General features: G+C 40.2%; 1 protein-coding gene across 5 annotated transcripts in view; it reads left to right on the top strand.

Moving 5' to 3' along the window:
- LOC105150313 (ubiquitin carboxyl-terminal hydrolase 48) overlaps positions 1–17,374 on the top strand; it is a 60,739-nt gene that overhangs the window by 29,556 nt on the left and 13,809 nt on the right. For all 5 annotated transcript variants that reach the window (XM_011063318.2, XM_011063317.2, XM_011063315.2 and 2 more), the window contains exons 14-16: positions 3,368–3,501; positions 4,426–4,545; positions 7,553–7,678. In XM_011063318.2, coding sequence (XP_011061620.1) covers positions 3,368–3,501; positions 4,426–4,545; positions 7,553–7,678 — 380 coding nt within the window. The remainder of the gene's footprint in view (positions 1–3,367; positions 3,502–4,425; positions 4,546–7,552; positions 7,679–17,374) is intronic.

Raw genomic sequence — 17,374 nt, forward strand, 5'->3', positions numbered from 1 at the left:
TATCATTTTTGTGTAACGGATGTATTGTGTTTAATTATACTTAATAGCATGCTGTATAATTATATAACTGTGGTTTTTTAGCATTATTATATTAAGCACATCAGCTTTACTGTTAGTTGTTGCTGAATTCAATTAATTTAATAATACAGTTGACAAAACACAAAGTCATTATTTACTTACTGGGGTGAACACAAGTTCTTTTCTCTCTCCCGGAAACTCCGAAGAATTCGAAACATATTTCGAGAAGGGTGAATGGTTCTCGTCGTCGAGTCACGACGGTTAGGGGAAAACATCAATCTTTCATTCACGGGGTGACTCGGGAGTTATGAATGAAAGTTGTTCGGCTCTTTTAATATAATATCAAACCCGATGTCTTTTCGCTTAACGCGCTTTCGATTTTGATCGAAGAGTTTAGGGCGACTCGTGCGTTTTTCTTGATTCCTGAGTAATTTAAGATCAATGTATTTACATGTATTTTTATTGCAAAGATTTTTTTTTTGTTTAATTTTAGGAATCGATTATAATTAAACGGATACATAAATAATTTACTTGTAAGAAAATTCCGAAGGGATTTAAATCCCTTGATAGCGATCCGTATAGTATCAATATCTTATTCTTTCGATTAAGCTCCGAATGTTAGCGCCCCTATTTCGTTTCACGATTCTTCTCCATCCACTCGCTAACTGTTCGCACTAAATGACCTCATCCTACCAATTCGCCTACTTATTTCAATGTATGTGATTACAGTGTAATTGCTTTCCTTGATTGATTATCATCAATCGGCCGAAGTGTGATTAGCACGTTGATTAGTAGGTAGGTACTTTTTTGTTCGATCAATACCAAAAAAAGACTTGCTTAGACATTTTAATTAAATTTATCTAATTGAATAATCTTTTTCTCTAGCTACTTAAATAATATATTATTTTGACTATCGGTAGCCAAAGTTATTTTCTCTTTTTTATTTTATATATTAGGTCATTTAAAAAGTATCCGCGGTTTTTTGTTCAATTTTTAAATGAAAAAACCGCGGATACTTTTTAAATGACCCTATATATATATTGGGTCATTTAAAAAGTATCCAATATATGTGTGTGTGTGTGTGTGTGTGTGTGTGTGTGTGTGTGTGTGTGTGTGTGTGTGTGTGTGTGTGTGTGTGTGTGTGTGTGTGTGTGTGTGTGTGTGTGTGTGTGTAATAAAATTTTAACCCTTACCGTCACTAGTAACCGAGCGATTTCTGATTCGTGCAAGTTTCTTTGAGTCTTTCGGTAATTATAAATTATGCTACATTTTATTATTTTTCAAAATGAAGTTCCAATATTTATTCTAAAAAGTATGTTGATGAATTTTTAGAGATTTTTAAAAATTATTCTGAATAAGTGAAAAAACGGACGGATTCTAGTGCTCCCGTTTGTATGGATGAGACACCAAATTGTAACTGGTACGGTTAATTATCGAGCTTTATAAATAAAAAGAATTGAAATTTGAAAAACAATCTTCCTTCTCTCTGTACTCAAATTTCTTATTCGTAAAACTCAGAGAGATAATACATATTTTTGTATTAAAATAATATTTAAGATGATGTTAAATTGATATTTTATAACAATGAAAGTTACAATTATATCGATCAGATACTTACATTTCGGGGATGTGATTGCGGTATAATTTGACAATCGTATCCATCGTTTGCCAAAAGTTTTACAGTCCCAAGGGTTCTTAGCGCGTTTAACCGGGTCTAAATAAAATCCGAAGGCATCTGACTCTTCGTCGGAACTCCCGAAACTTCTTCCGTCGTATAAGTTTCTGCTCCGTTTCGACACTCGTTTATGGTTTGATTGCTCTTCGATAGCACTTTAGGGAAATACACTAAACCTCCTCTGCATCGCCCTTTAGTCTTATACAAACCATTGGACTTTTGTATATTATTTGTCAATAAAATCATCCCTTTATCGACTCGCTCTCTTGAAACGCTGGTATAAGAACCTTTTTGTTGTATTTCTGCACAGTACTTTTATGATGAAAATCCGAGTTTATGTGAATGAAATGTAATTAGTCGTAGCTTTGATTCCGCGAGAGATTGTCCGTTCTCGGTCGGCTGGAAAAGTGCGGCCAACATTCTCGATAGGTAGGCTACTGTTTGTAATACGTCGGAAGAGATTTGCATTTGCGACCCTACGAATCTCTCATTAGCTTAAGCTTCTCGTATTTCCGATTAAACCCGATAGCAAACGATCCTATCGCACGGACATCCCCGCGCCGGCGGGTAATTAGGAATTCGACGGGAGGACCTTCGAATTCATTTGGCGTGCGGGTCCTTCCGTCCTATCCTTCGTTACCGTTAACCGGGAAATTAGTTCGCCGCTGCATGAACGGACGTCCGTCGTTTTCAATCTACCCTCATTCGCGGCGACGATCAACATTTATTCTTCTCGTTAGCAAAGTCTCTCTCTCACCGCGAGAGAAAGTATAATACATCGAACGAGACGCTTCGCGTTAATCTCCTTGACTCGTTAATGGACAAATAGCTTCTTACAACGTTCTCTTATTGGCTCCTACGAGCCGGTAATTAGTGGTAACGCGGGGGTGGAACGCGAATTCGCATTCAGCCGGGGTCACGATTCCTCCCCTCGCGTTTCCCACCGCTGGAAAACTGTCTGAACATGACGTAACGCTCTGAGAGTAACGCTCGGATACGAGCTTTGGCTCCGGACCGGCCGAAGCGCTTTTTGTGCTGTCCGGCCAGCAACAATGGCCGCTTCTTACACCACCCTGGTCACCGTATATTATTAATTACTGTATTAATCTCACCGGCCGTAAGCAATCTATTATACATGGGATAAGAGCTACCACCGACATCACTGTGCCACCCACCCGCCCGACGCGCACCCTCTAACTTGACTTTCTAACTGCCGGCCCGGTCCTCTCTCGACGAGGGATCGACGAGGCCAACGAAATCTGACCCCCGGGGGTGTTAATAGCGGCGTCGCGCCGGACTGAAGTTTAAGTTGTAGTATTGCTGCGTGAAGATCGCGCTTTCTTGCATTGGTGCATTGCGACATTTTCGAGACAACGTATAATTTCTTACAAAAGAAATGCTCTACTTCGCGTGTTATTGTAATTATTATATATTTTTATAAAATCTTAGAAGATTGTTAAGATTTTTTTTTTTTTAAGAGGAAGAAGAAGCTAACAAGATTTATATTGTTATATATGTAAGATACTGTAAATGCTGTGAATATATGTAAGAATACCTAGAAAATTTGAAGAAAATATTGAAAAAATAATAAATATTTGTTGCAAATATAATGTTCATCACTTTGAAATGCATAAAAGTATCTCTTATTCACGAAAGTATCTCTTATTGTTTCAGGCCTGTGTGCAGCTTGCATGTTAGCGAAAGTTGAACAGGAACGTCTAGAAAGCTTGAAGTACGATAGAGCAACAATCTACGTTAAATGTATCGATGAAAACGTCGAATCTAAGATGGACGACGCTGATTATGAGGTAATGCAAAAATATTTTTAATCGATTTGTTTAACAAATTGTGATATGAGTAAAGATTATTTTGACATAAGATAATCAAACGATCATAAAGACAGTTTAAAAATTTGATATATATATTACTGGTTGATTGTAACTTCGGTGTTCATTGTATACAATTACGTACAACACTTTGTGAGATAATATGATTTGTATCACGATTCGTTATCATCGTTGTAATAAAATGATAATGTTTTATTTTTTATATGCGATATATTTAATAGAAATTGAAAATTTTACATTATATATATATTTATATATATATATATGTATGTGTATGTGTGTTTGTATGTGTGTGTGTATGTGTGTGTGTGTGTATTAACAAGTTATACTGACTCGTTCGGACGAGAAAAGAATTTTGTTAATGGGCCGACGTGCCGAGTCATCGAGTGTCCTGGAAGCGGTCTTTCCAGATTAATTTTAACCGATAACGGCGAGTTGATGCCATCTCACGCATTTCACGATGTAATAAGTATTATTATGTCTCTGTTCAAAGTGACCTTAAGAATTATCTGCTTCCTTTTACGCAGCTCGCTTTTGATTCACGTTGATTTAGAAATAATTGTGGATAATTGCGCTTATATATGACTAACTAAACTTTCTTTTCTAATATTTTTTTATATGTGAAAATTTTCAATAGATATTAACAGGATATTTTATATTACGATTCGCGATTACTTTTTATTTTTTATATTACGAAAAAAATGTTATATTTTATTGTGTTTATATCTTTTATTTTAATATTTATGATAAAGAGGACAATAAGTAGGCAGAGTATTGTTGAAGTTTTATAAACAAAGAATTGTTATTTCTACAAATATTTTTTTTTATGGAAGAGTTATTTAGATGTGTCTTTTATTTATTGGATATTTCGAACGTTTGTTACAGGTAACGACAAAAAAACCGAAGATAGCGAAGGCACGTCCCTCACGAACTAGGAGAAAATTAAAAGGATCTCATGAACTCAAAGTATCTTCTGAGATTACTTTGAAGGAACTTAAAGTAATGGTAAGTGTTTTATTAATATGTTTAGCTATAACGATTTTAATCTTTAACTACCTCATAAGACAAAATACATCGAGAAATGAGTGATTTGATTATGGCAATACATTTCTAATTTTGGAATAGAATTTTGAGTCTATAGTCCTATTTGTTCTGTAGAAAATTGCATCCGATATAACTTCAGAAGAATGCAAAAACTATGAAGAAAAATCGTCAGGGACAATTATTTACTGAGCGAGATAGCCTCGCGAAAGAAATCCGAAAAAGTTCATCCGATATCTTGATCCGTTTGCGCTCGTCACCTGCAGAAGCGGACTCGGGATAATCAATCAATTTGCGGCGCAAGTATTTTACGGCGCGGTCTTATTGTTCGAACCAAAATGGGAAGAGCTGCGTTTGCCCGAAGCCGGCCGCCACCCCTCGGCCTGGCTATCTCGGTCCGGTTGTCCGTTCCCCGACTCGTGCTGGACGAAAGAGTAGTAAAGCGTAGTTATGGCTGGTTAGCATATGCTCGGGCTCCGGCAGTGTGCTTAAACTATTAAGCGTATTTATATTGCGAGGCCATAGCCATCTCCTCCTCTTCCTCCCTCTTCTTTCTGGCGGAGCCACTGGCAAAAACCCGAAAGAGCATAAACCTCGCGCTAATAACAGGTCTCCAACTTCTCCACTCCACTTCACTCCACTTCGCTCTACTCAACCTTCCATTTGACTCTTTCTCCCGGCTCGATCTCTCTTCATCTCGCATATCTCTCTCCGTCTCACTCCTCTATCTATTCACTGAGCTCTCCTACGGGCTCGAATTTTTGTTCGTGTCTCTTTCACCCCGTGGAACACACGTCCCCTTTTAATATCCACCCGCGAGAGAGGCTGTCGGCGTCAATGGAAATACCGAAACCCGGTTACTCCTTCTCATTCACTGTCTCTTCTTTTTTTTTTTTATAACTCTTTATCTTTCGTTTGACGAAAGTCAACGATCAAAATAAGTCATTCGATCGACCGAAATCATACTTTAGCTACTGCAACTCGTGAGAATGAAATTTTATCAGTTAAGGAAAAAAATGATACATTTTGAAAGCGCATAAAAGTTGTTTTTGTTCCATTAGAAAATCTCACGGCGTCACGATTCAAGGGTGTCACTGTTCACGGATTGGTTTTCGCGTTTGACAAAAATGCGAGCGAGTCACGCCGCGCGCTCGTTGTCTTTTTTACCTTTCTGCAAAAAGACCGCCAATAAAAATGTTTGAGTTTCATGGTCGAATGCAGTTATGTCGCGAAGCTAGCGGGCAAGCAAATCGGGACAATAGCGGCCGCCGTTGATCTTCGCCAGTGCGCGGGCAAGCTTTACATAATCGCGGTGTAACGCCTATGAAGTGACCGTCTGTAAATATTACTTTCCAGCACATTCCGTGTCACCAGTTCCATTTTTTCCCTCTGTACCGCTCGATCGCCTTTCTTATTCTCATTGCGGCACGGACGCAATGGCATCGGGACGAAAAAACGTTCGTCCACGCGGATAGCTCGTTCGCGGAAAAATGACGGCCGACAAAAACGTGGCCGAACGGCCGCGCCGGATTTTTCACGGATAGATTGGAAAGCAAATCGTACAAGTCGTTGAAAAGAGAGAGGAGGTCGTTTGGTGCTAGAAAGTTCACGTTATCAATTGCAGACGTCGAGATTACATCCACTAGGTAATTTGTCGCGGTTTCGGCTCCTGACAAGCCACGCAACGCGACGCGGTTATCAGGATCCGTAAATATCAAAAGTTCCTCAACCCCGAGGCAATTTGGCCTCCTGCCGCCACTTCGCAACCTTGTTAAACCCACCTCTATTTATCGCGCTCGTTGAGCGCCTTCCTTTAACGAGGAAGCCTCGAGGTTCTTTGACCCTGACCACCTCTTCTTGTTCTCGTCGTTCTCGTCGTTCTCTTCTCTGTTGTACGAAGTCCGGTAGACATTTACGACATATGAGGATTGGTTTTGATGTAACGTACACTCTCGATCTCGGACAAGATCTAGCGACAATAATATCCGCCACGACCTATGCCCCTGTTTATTTCAGCAGGGAATAATTACAGAATAGAATTTATTCTCTTTAAAACTCTCTGTAAAACCAAGAAGGAGACTTGGCTTACAAAATTTATTCTTACATCATTCATCCATCCACACATTTCTCGTGTGCACTCCTATTTTAATTGTTTATCGCTCTATTTCTCAGCAAGGAATAATTTGACGAAAAGTGATTGTTGTATGTCCAAGTATACGCGAGCAATCGAGCGTGTGCTCATAATCGTCTTTTTATACACGACGTCCGCCCCTTAGTTGCTTTCTGGCGCCCTCGCGATGCCTCTCCTCTCGTTTCTCCTCCTGGGCTTCTTTGCTCGACTCGGTTCAGTTCGACTCGACGATCGTAAAACAGAAACCGAGCTACACGTTCTCGCACCGACGCTGAGGACAGGCCAGCGGCACAGCTATCCCTCCACGCAACATTACGCGGGTTCCACAAATTAAGCAATTACCGGGGCTCACGCTCGTCTCGCGCACTCTTCCACTTCTAGAATCTCAAATAGCCCCCCTTAGTTTTTCCGCCCGACCGCAAACTTCACCCTACGAGTACTTTCGCGTTCGTGTATTGAAATACATTTTAGATGTCCTCGGGCGTAGCCAATCCTGATGGGAAATACAGAAGCATATGTGTTTTTTGAACAAAAGTTTTATTTTTCTGAAAAGTTTAATTATATTATGATTGATCGATGCATGTTAGAAATCGAAAAACTAATGAAGTCGCCTTTTTTTTGTTAACTTATAACTCGATTTGATTGTATAAATGAATAAAAGCCGGAGCATTTGCACAGATCTTTGCATAATGCATAAAGAAAATCAACCAATCAGAGTCTTTTATTTTATGGAAAGGAAGGAAGTGAAGAACTTTGATTGGTTCATTTTCTTATGCATTATATTTGTTATGCGTTATGCAAGATTCTATTCTTAGATAAGAAAACTTTGTTTCCTTTCAGACAATGCAAATTTGTGGGGCTGGACCGTACGATCAACATATAATGTTAGGAGAACACGAACTCATTGATGATAGCCTGAGCTTGGCGGCACTCGGGATATTTCCTGGAGCTCTACTTACATTGAAGGTAAGTTTCGATTTAAGTTATGCTATATTTTGCTTTTATTTTTTTATTTTTCTATAGAATCTTCTATTTATTTTTTTATATCTTACAAATGATATAAGGATATTACAAATTAATTAAATAGATTAAATCGAGAAAAAAGAAAGTTGTATGATGTATGATGAAACGAAATGCCACCGAAATGAAGGAACTAAATTGCGAATTTTTGAAAACCAACAGAAATCTTTTTTTGTAAAATTATCCATATAATTATAAGAATTCAGAGATACAGCACACAAATATCTCTAAGCGTCCTCGAGATCAATCAAGCGTGCACTTGTAAAGTTTATGTTATAAATCTGCTTTCACATGCAATACATTGGTAATAATGGCATACATTGATGCATGTAGATCTCTTCGTTAAATAGAAGTACTTAGGATTCTACTTTATCGTGTTTAATGTTTTACGATCCGATGCGGCGCCTCGATGGCCCGCTCACGATGTCTTGATTGTCGTTACAACGATACGTTTGTTCCGCCTGACTAGCGGACAGTGACAAACAGATGCAATTTAGATTTAAGATCTAGCCACTGTTTCCCTTAAGTTCGAGACAATGGATAAGTAACCGGGACCGGCAATGGCTTCCCAGATAACGACGCCAAGACCGGCGTTTTCACGCCGGGATTAACCGAAAATGCCTTATTTGAGATTAGAAGTGTTAATTGTAGCCCTCTTAGCCTCGGGAGAGTGAAGTCGTTAGAAATTGTAGCTTATCCGCAAGCTTATACTCCGACGAATCGGTATTAATTCCGTTTGTATATAAGTGCAAATCAATTTTTAATGAAAAATTTTACGTTCGTTTCATACTCTTAGCTGATAAATTGTAAGAAAGTTTACTTCTATAATTTACGGAACTGCTAGCTGTTGTTAACTCGTTGCATTGCAAGTCAGTCACGTATCCGATTTATATACGTGAGAAACTTGTGACAATGATATCGCGACCATACGTTTATCCGTGCCACATTGTTTTCGCACTCTTCGTGCGGAACGCTGTCCAACCCTCGCGGGTTTTTGTCGAGAGCAGCGGAGAAAAATTCTCAATGTTCTCTCGTTCGGCGGAATAATTTCAGGATTCTAATACATTCCTCGGTTCACAGTCGACTGACTTTATGAAAGCAATTGGTGAGCTAAGCCAGCAAACGTTCAACACAGAGACAGAGTTTCAAAACCGTTAACCCAAGTCGCGCTATTCTACGTTTGAGAAGAACAAAGAGGATAGGAGGGGAGAAAGAGAGAAAGAGAGGAAGAGAAGGAGATGTGGCCTCCTCGCTGGACTGGTTCACCAGTTGCGGTTGCACTAGCTGCGAATTCTAATTGCTATCTTGCCTCGGAGAATCCAGTTTGGTCAACCTGACAACGTTTCTACCGATTGAAACGCTCCAATGGGTTTTGCGGTTTTCAGAAAAATTTCTTCCCGCATCCTACCCCACTGATTATCGTCGACGTGACAAAATTTTACGACAAATAGTTTATCATTCTGCTTTTTTTTTTTAGCAATTTAAATCTCATTGAAGAGTGATGAGTGCAAGGGAGCTGCAGGAGGGAGATTGGGAGGGCAGGGACCAAATGGCGTTAGGGCATCGTACAAGGACGTTTTAAAAGCGAATTATATATAAGCCTCATTGAATCGGTCATAATACAAATGTTTGACTGTACGTTTTGTTTCTCACACGGATCTCGTAGTTGATGCTACGGAATTCTGTACTGTATAAAGTAGCAAGGAACTGTCGATTCCCGTGGTCAGAATATAACGACGGTGATAAATCCCGAGGCACGTCTAGCTGCTTTTAACTATCGTTAACCATAACGTGACTGAAAAATACATAACGGGCGGGTAATTATTTGCGTTATGCGAATAACCGTGGGCTGACTCCCGATGTGCAAGAAGCTCCCTCGAGAACGAGATTGTTTCGCGAAATCTTCTGTCGTAAAATCCGCTCGTTCCCGGACGATGAACTTAATGCGACTCAAAAGCATAATCGCATAAACCGGAGTTAGGTTGTTCCGATCGGTTGTACTCGTACTTAAATCATATCGCTTAGGAAAGACTGCTTTTTGTTAGCCGATTACTATATGTTGTTTATTTTGCAATTGTAGAAGTTATTTACTTAATTTCGGGATACATGTACGTAAGAATGCATGTAAAATAGTTGAAACTCCAGGAAATTTTATTTCCTTATTTGATCTAATTTTTCTAAAGAAGCTACAAAAGTACAATTAATTCGAAGCGGTAGAAATTGAACTTTTTCACTCTTCTTGGGCCCAGTTTTTTTATTATTTGATTAACTTATGGTTTAAACTTAATCTTACTGTGATAATGTAAAAATTTATGTTCTTTTTTTGTTATGGTTAATCTAAACTAATACTTTTATAATGGTAACTTCAAAAGTTATTCACAAAAGTTATCAGTTAATTACTGATTAACCGTAGATGAAAAATACAATTTTTATACTATTATCAGTCTAATTACAAGTTAATCAGCAAATGAAAACTCGGACTTTAGACCTGTTTCATGATATCAGACGATATATCGGAATTGTCAGATATTCTATTCGCGGCGGATAGACTGGATTAAAGCGTTTCAGGCAAGGTTAGTCCTTGATTTTGCTACCGGTCCAGCACCATGGCACGCACAATGATCAGGATGACTTGCGGCGTAGATCGGTGATCGAGTGTCTCGCGAGATATCAGCTACCGCTCCGTCATCATCCGTGCAATAATTCAAGGTCGTCAGAGTACAAAGTTAATATATCTTGCCACGTATCTACATTATATCACTACCTTTTTTTTCGGCCGATCCGGTTGACCGAAGGAGATCAACGACATTACGTCGCGCGAGGTCGATCGTCTTACTCTTTTCTTTTATGTCACTTTCGCTCTCCCTACCATTCCCTTTCCACCATCCGGTTTGTTTGCGCGCTTTTATGAGCACGTTACACGTCATGATTAATCGATCTTTCTTCGTCGCAAATGGATCTCTCTTCCAAGTAGTCATTGTATTCGGTTTTGGTTGCGCCATGTGCCGTGAATGTTGTAGCTTTCGAAGCTCAACTGTAAATTGCGACTTGGAATGAACGTTCGAAATTCTTGACGCAGCTTGACGAGGCAGATTACATTTTTGTTCGATTCGCAATTCGCACGTTTTATTCGCACTTAAACAAAAAAGTGAACCGTAACCGTCGCGAGAACCGCGTTAGAGATAAAGATATTAAAGTAACGGCATGTGCCAAGCTATAATTAACGCACGACGAGATATTAATGAAGACACGTACATTCGTTTAGCTTTGATGAAATAAACGTCATAATCGAGGACAAGGACGATAAAGACGATAAAGAATAGCAACCAAGTTGTGCACAATGTTGGACGACTAGGCTGTTTTTGATCCACCCTTAATTTTTCCCGATTTTTTTGCAATTCCTCGTCAGACTGCTCTTCATGGCTGATCGACCGGGGTCTTTAGAGTCGGTCGGTCGAGTCTCCAACGGGCGGCACCCGCGTTTGATGTCGTGTGACGAATGTCCGCGTTGGACGCGCTCGCCTTCCTCCTTCTCCTTTTCCTCTTGCCCTCTCCCCCCCCCCCCCCCCGTTTCCCCGTTTCTATGCTCTTCTTTCTTTCGTACCCGCGTTTCGTTCTCGCGTTCTCCCTTCCGCCCGTCCATTCTGCGATCCTTCCGTCGCGGTTCATCCCGCTTTCTCGTACAAGAGAGAATCCCGTATGACGAACTTGGTTCGAGTCTCTCCCTTCAGGAGCGCCAACAGAAAATTGGAAACATTCGATAGGGCCCCCCCGCTACCGTTGCGGCTACGATAAAAAGATACGTGCCGCCGCTTCGCGTTGGAACCGGCCCGCAAAATATGCCGATCCGTCGTGGATCCACGCGGAACAATCACGCGGTCGGGCTCTATGCGCTTCGCAGACCCGTAGATTTTCGGCAATCTCCGGCTTCGTTTTAATTCACATTTCGCCTTCGTCGAAACTTTAAAAATTAATTATTTTCTCGATTAAATTCCTGCTCCTTATATTCGTAGCCTTATATTCGTAGGTTTTTTAATTGTTTTAATTGTAAATAATTGTAAATAATTTTAAGATGCCAATGCGGCTGTCTGAGTTCATTGCTTCATGACATCTTAAGATTGTAAGATGTTATGCAATGTTTAGGACAGTCCAAATCTATGAACATCGATCTTAAATCCTCATTACACTTAGTAATATTGCAAATTTTTCGATTAGTTTAACAAGCGAATGCAATGTTACTAATTAACGTTGTGCATTTTCATTGATTTATCTGCCATTTTCATAATTTCTTTGCGTTTTATCCTTCTGCTCGGAAATGGACACGTGTTTATCCTTACTTTTCTCTCCGTTCCTTTCTGTCTGCTACCGACAAACGAGGATCCCGTTTACACGGAAGGTTGAAGCAAGACCGTCCCGAGTTCTCTCCAATGAACGACAGTAAATGTGCCCTCTCGTGCAGGTAATGGCGACAATTATCCGCGTCGGTGAACTCGGCATTAAAATCGAATCATAACAACCAGGCCTGACTGGCCGAAAAGTTACCTTTCTGATTCAATGCGCTCATCAGTCTTCAAGATCCATAAATCTTTATTGAATCTTCCTGTATAAACCACAAAGTATCCCACGTAATAATTCTAGACGTATGGTGTTTATTTTACGTGTTTGGTGTCTATGATTCTTTTATAATTATCTTCGTCTCTGTTACATTTTTGGAAGAATAAATTTTTTAAAATACATCAAGAAGAATAAGAAGAAAAAGTTGATGCATAATGAATAAAAATGAATACATGAACATGACGTTGATGAATATCAAAGTTTTCGCCATGACAAGGCTCTAAGAAATATATGCTGTTGTATATAAAATTAATGTAACTATATGCCTGTATGAAGAATGCTAAAGTATATAAAATAACCGAGGTGAGAAACAAGCATCGTTAAAATTTTTAATAGCATGACTATTGACATCTGACCTTTCCGCGCGGCATGTGCTAATAACAAATGGATCTAATGGGCTTTTAATTATTCGCCTTGGATTCGTAAAAATACATAATTTTTGTTCTCTTTGCGCTGATTTATCAGAAGGTTGTGTCATTGCTTTTATATTTATCGACTTGTAAAAATTTTTTAAAGACACACGCGTGACAATGAAAAAAAAAAAAAAAGACTCGGTGTTAACGAACAGATCAAAATGTCTGTAGCTGGTTACAATGACATTGGCAAGGACATCGAGATATTACAACGTTACATTAATGACGATTATCATCAGCATCTCTTTTTTTTTTCTCACCGAAAGACCGGTAGCTAGAGGTCGGTAGCCGGAACACTGTAATTATCACCCCTAATTATCGATGCCTCCGAAGATAAGATCGAAGAAAGGACTACGGAGAGTGAAAGAGGAAGTCCTTCGAGAGCTAGCTACGTAGCCCTTTTTTCGCATTAGCCATAGGGTGACCGCAGTGTTTCGTCTCGCACAGTGGACCCTCTCAGAAATAAATCAATTAAGCCGATGCAGGCTCAAAAGGCACCGTCATCGTCATCGATTTCGTTCCTGAATGCGTTGAAAATAATCGAGGTAGATTGCGGAAATTTCGGGCGACGTAAATTCGTCGGCGAGAGAGTTTAATGAAGAACAGTTTGGTCGTCACATCACATTTGAGACATTAGTTACGATAATTATAGCGAATCGCTCCTCATTTGCGCTTGCGCTGTTTCACGCCGCTTTGCTTCGATACTTGATTATTATTTGAGATTTTGTGACATTATCTAATAAAAACGCCTTACAATCATTCGTGAGCTCAGCACCTAATTTACAATCATTTACATATCGCACGTACAAGCTGTACTTGATAACATTATGTTTTCTTGCGATGATCACTGATCCTGCTAACGGTGCGAGACGATGAGAGCGTGGACCGTTCGACGACAGGTGATGCATGCCGTGATACGCCGGCAAGAAAGTGTGGCTTAATAGACGTTGAAGAATGAAATGGCACAAGAAGTTCAATATTAGCTTCTTCATTATCGGCCTTCTCCAGCGCTAGATATTGCGTAAGCTACTGTTTTATATACATGTGTGTGTGTGTGTATATATAATTAGTTATTACCGATACCGTAAGCCGATTTTTCTGAGTAGGAAATGATTGAAAATGATATCGGAATTTCCGTGACCTCGGCTTTTTCCCAGCTGTCATCTTCGGCTCGTACCGTAAACGTGTCATAAAACTCACGTGACGCAAGATGAAAACGGAGATGGCCTGCATTCACCGAGCGGTAATCAATTCATGCTTCTCCGGCGAGGGGTGGGAAGAACGAGGTGCAATGATTTGCTTGCGCGGACACACCCGCCCTGGAACCTTCGGTTCCTCCATGAATTTTTTGGGACGTTGCCCAATTCCCAGCTGCGTCCTATATGAGATTTGCCCTCGGGTATACGAGATTTTTTTTTCCTCTCTCGCTCCCCGTTCTCCCTCAGGCCGCGGTCATCTTTTTTTTCTTCTCTCCGCTCCGTTTCGGTCACTCGCGATTCTCGCCTCCTAGGCTAGCCTAAGTTAATATTAATGGGGATATTTATGGCGTTGGGTCAACAGCGGTCGCGAATCGAACCACCGCCAGTGCGTTAGAGAGCCACTGATAAAAGGAAATCTGAAAATGCCATGATTTATGAGCCTGATTTCCCCTCCCCCTTCCTCTTCCGCGCCGCCACCGATGTCTTTTGTATCGTATCGGGTTCCTAAACGTTGAATAAGTTATGATTGCAACAAGAGGGCGGATGCTGCATTCTTATTTTGCACTGTGTTGCGAATAGATATGTATATAATATAACTATGTGCTTCGAATGAGAGATGTTCAATGAGGATGGAGAACCTTCACGTTTTCGAGAAAATTTTCATACTTGATATAAATTGATAGCGAATTCGATTGGACGCGCTAGTGCATATATTAAAGCAACTGTATTGCACTGATTGCACTTAATCTGTGTAAAATTAAATGTAAATTTTGAATTAGAAAATATATACTTCACTTAACAGCACAATAAAATGTATTGAAAATTTCATGGTTTAATCCATTTTTATATTTATATTAAATATATTTTTATGTTGTGTACGACAGCTTTAATGCACCAATCGCACTGAGTGCATCAAGTTGAATTTGCTATGAGATTTTTTTAAATAAATGATAGACGCAATTATATCAATTGGGTTACATCAAAAGCGTGCTCGAAATAGAGAACGTCGATTTAAAATCCAAGGTCGATTTCCGTGTAGTGTGTGTCGTGTTTCCTGTCCACTTCAACCTTTCGCCCTCGCAATGGTAACAACTAAGCTTCTGTTTGTTGATACTGACGGTTCGCTGTGGCCAGCCAACCCACCGTCGCGTCGGCGGGTTTAGCTTTCGGCTTCTCGGTGGCCTCTGCTTCTCTTCGTCAGTCGTCCTTCTCAATGTGTCCCGTCTCTTCCTGCCCCGTCTCTCGTCTCGTCTCGTCTCGTCTCATCTCGTCTCGTCTCGTTTCGTCTCATCCCGTCCCGTCCCGTCCCATCCCGTCTCGTTTCGTCTCGGCAGATGACGTGAGGAAGAGCTACTCTTTTCGCAGAGGGACATGTGGCGGCTCCTGAATGAGGGCCTCCTGCCGCCAGAAAGAGAGCACACTTTATTACGTCGATCTCGAAGTATTTCACTCCCGACGTCCATGAATTCCGTGTACTCCTCAGTGGTTCAAATTAATCGAATTTCGATAGACGTGACGCTTCGTAGATGTTTTGGGATCAGTGATCTTTTCAAGAGACAAATTTTATGAAATACTTCTCGAAGAATTTAATCTCCAATTTATATCTTTATCAAATATAAGTAAAATGCCTATACGAACCTTCACGGTTGTTGATGCATAAATAATATATTTCAATTCGTCGAGAGATATATATATTTAAAAAAAAAAAATTTGTCTTTTGAAAAAGATATAGACATTTATATTCAATTTATTCTTGGAGCCACGAAACCTTTTTTTTTTTTAAATCAGTTTTACACTTCACGTTTAACGTTATTTTAACTTCATACCATAAATCTCTCGGAATGAGGGAAATTGAATACTCGCCAGTTGCAGGATTGTTGTCACTCACAAGGCTAATCGAGATAGATCGAAATGGTGAAAGGACAAGACTCGGTTACGGGCTTCCGTGGAAGCTTTCTTTCATCCCGCATTCGGAGTACATGGAGTTACGGAGAGATATTTATGGAAACGCGTACACGTGTTCCCACATACGCTTCAGTTCTATGTTTGGCCGCGCGGCTAACCCTGAATTTCGTCGCTCCCTCTTTATGGCGCACGCACTTGCGAGCCGTGCGGTATGCCAGCCTCTACAGGTTGCTCCTTCGAACAAGTGGTCTTGGGTGCGTGCCGATAATACCGGACACGTGGATCTCGTTAATCTCAACGTCGAAATTAAAACTCTTACATGGACCGCAAGGTCCTCCTCAATGTGATTTTTCTATTTTAAAAGTTTATGAGATTGTTGACACATGGTTCCTATATATTGACACTACTTTATCGTTCAAAATATCATTGAGAGATCATTCTTTTTTTCGTAATTTTCTTTAATAATTTAAATATTAATTAAACAAAACACAAAAGTATATCATACCTACGTATATGTATTTGTTCGATAACTGTTGGAATATTAAAAAGAAATTTTGTTGTTGGTAGATTGCTAGAAAAAAATTAGTGTCTAAAGGAACGATTTTCTAATTGTATTAAATTTTCTAGAACACATTTTCTAGATTTACGGTGCGATAAACTAAGAAATATCGAGAGAAATGGAGAGAACATAACTTTAAATTTAATCTGTAGCAGCGTGTGATCGAATTAGCAGACAAATCGTATGCGAAGGCGTTTCACTATCGTAGATGACATGGAGAGTGGTCGGTCCATGCAGGGCCAACCGGACAATCCATTCTATAAGCGTGTGTGTCGCCTTTCGAGTCGCGGGAATCGCTACCTCGAGAGAAGGAAGATTTGTTCCCTAATGTAGTCACTGAGCCTCGGGAACGACTCGGAGGGGTTTGCAAGTAGGCGTCTAGAAAGTGAGTAATGCTCACGACAAACGCAGCCCCCATGAGGTCTAGTGTGGCAAGAGAGGAAGAGAGGCTGACGTAAGCGAGAGAGAGAGAGATATGCGAGCTCCGTAGGGGTTGGCCTGAGAGAAGATCCCTGCAGATAGGGTGCTAAGCGACACGCTAAGACCACCCTGGACTATCCGAGCGTTTCCTCGAGGGGTGATTCCGCCGTTTTACTCTGTCTCGCCGTCTTCATCTATCTCTCTCTTTCTCTTGCTCGTAGCCGCGGGACTAAATCGCGTTCGCGATCTCTAACGTTCTGCAATTTGCCAGTTCTCCTCCTCTTCTACGTTACTTTGAGCGGAGGATACCGTATCGCCGGAAATAGCGAGCCTGCCATTGGCATTGTTAGGATCGATGCGCAACTGAGAAATAATAAATATCGCAATATTTATTGATCTTGAATTGAACTTTTTACGTTTCGTTTATAGATGATACGTGTATGTACAATCTCGTATTTCAATTGTCTCTGAGATCACAATTCGAGTTAACGTCTTACAACATTGAGGTTACAGACATTATATTTCATTACTG

The sequence above is a fragment of the Acromyrmex echinatior genome, chromosome 10 (assembly GCF_024713525.1).
Source record: "Acromyrmex echinatior isolate Ae372 chromosome 10, ASM2471352v2, whole genome shotgun sequence".
Taxonomy (NCBI): Eukaryota; Metazoa; Arthropoda; class Insecta; order Hymenoptera; family Formicidae; genus Acromyrmex; species Acromyrmex echinatior.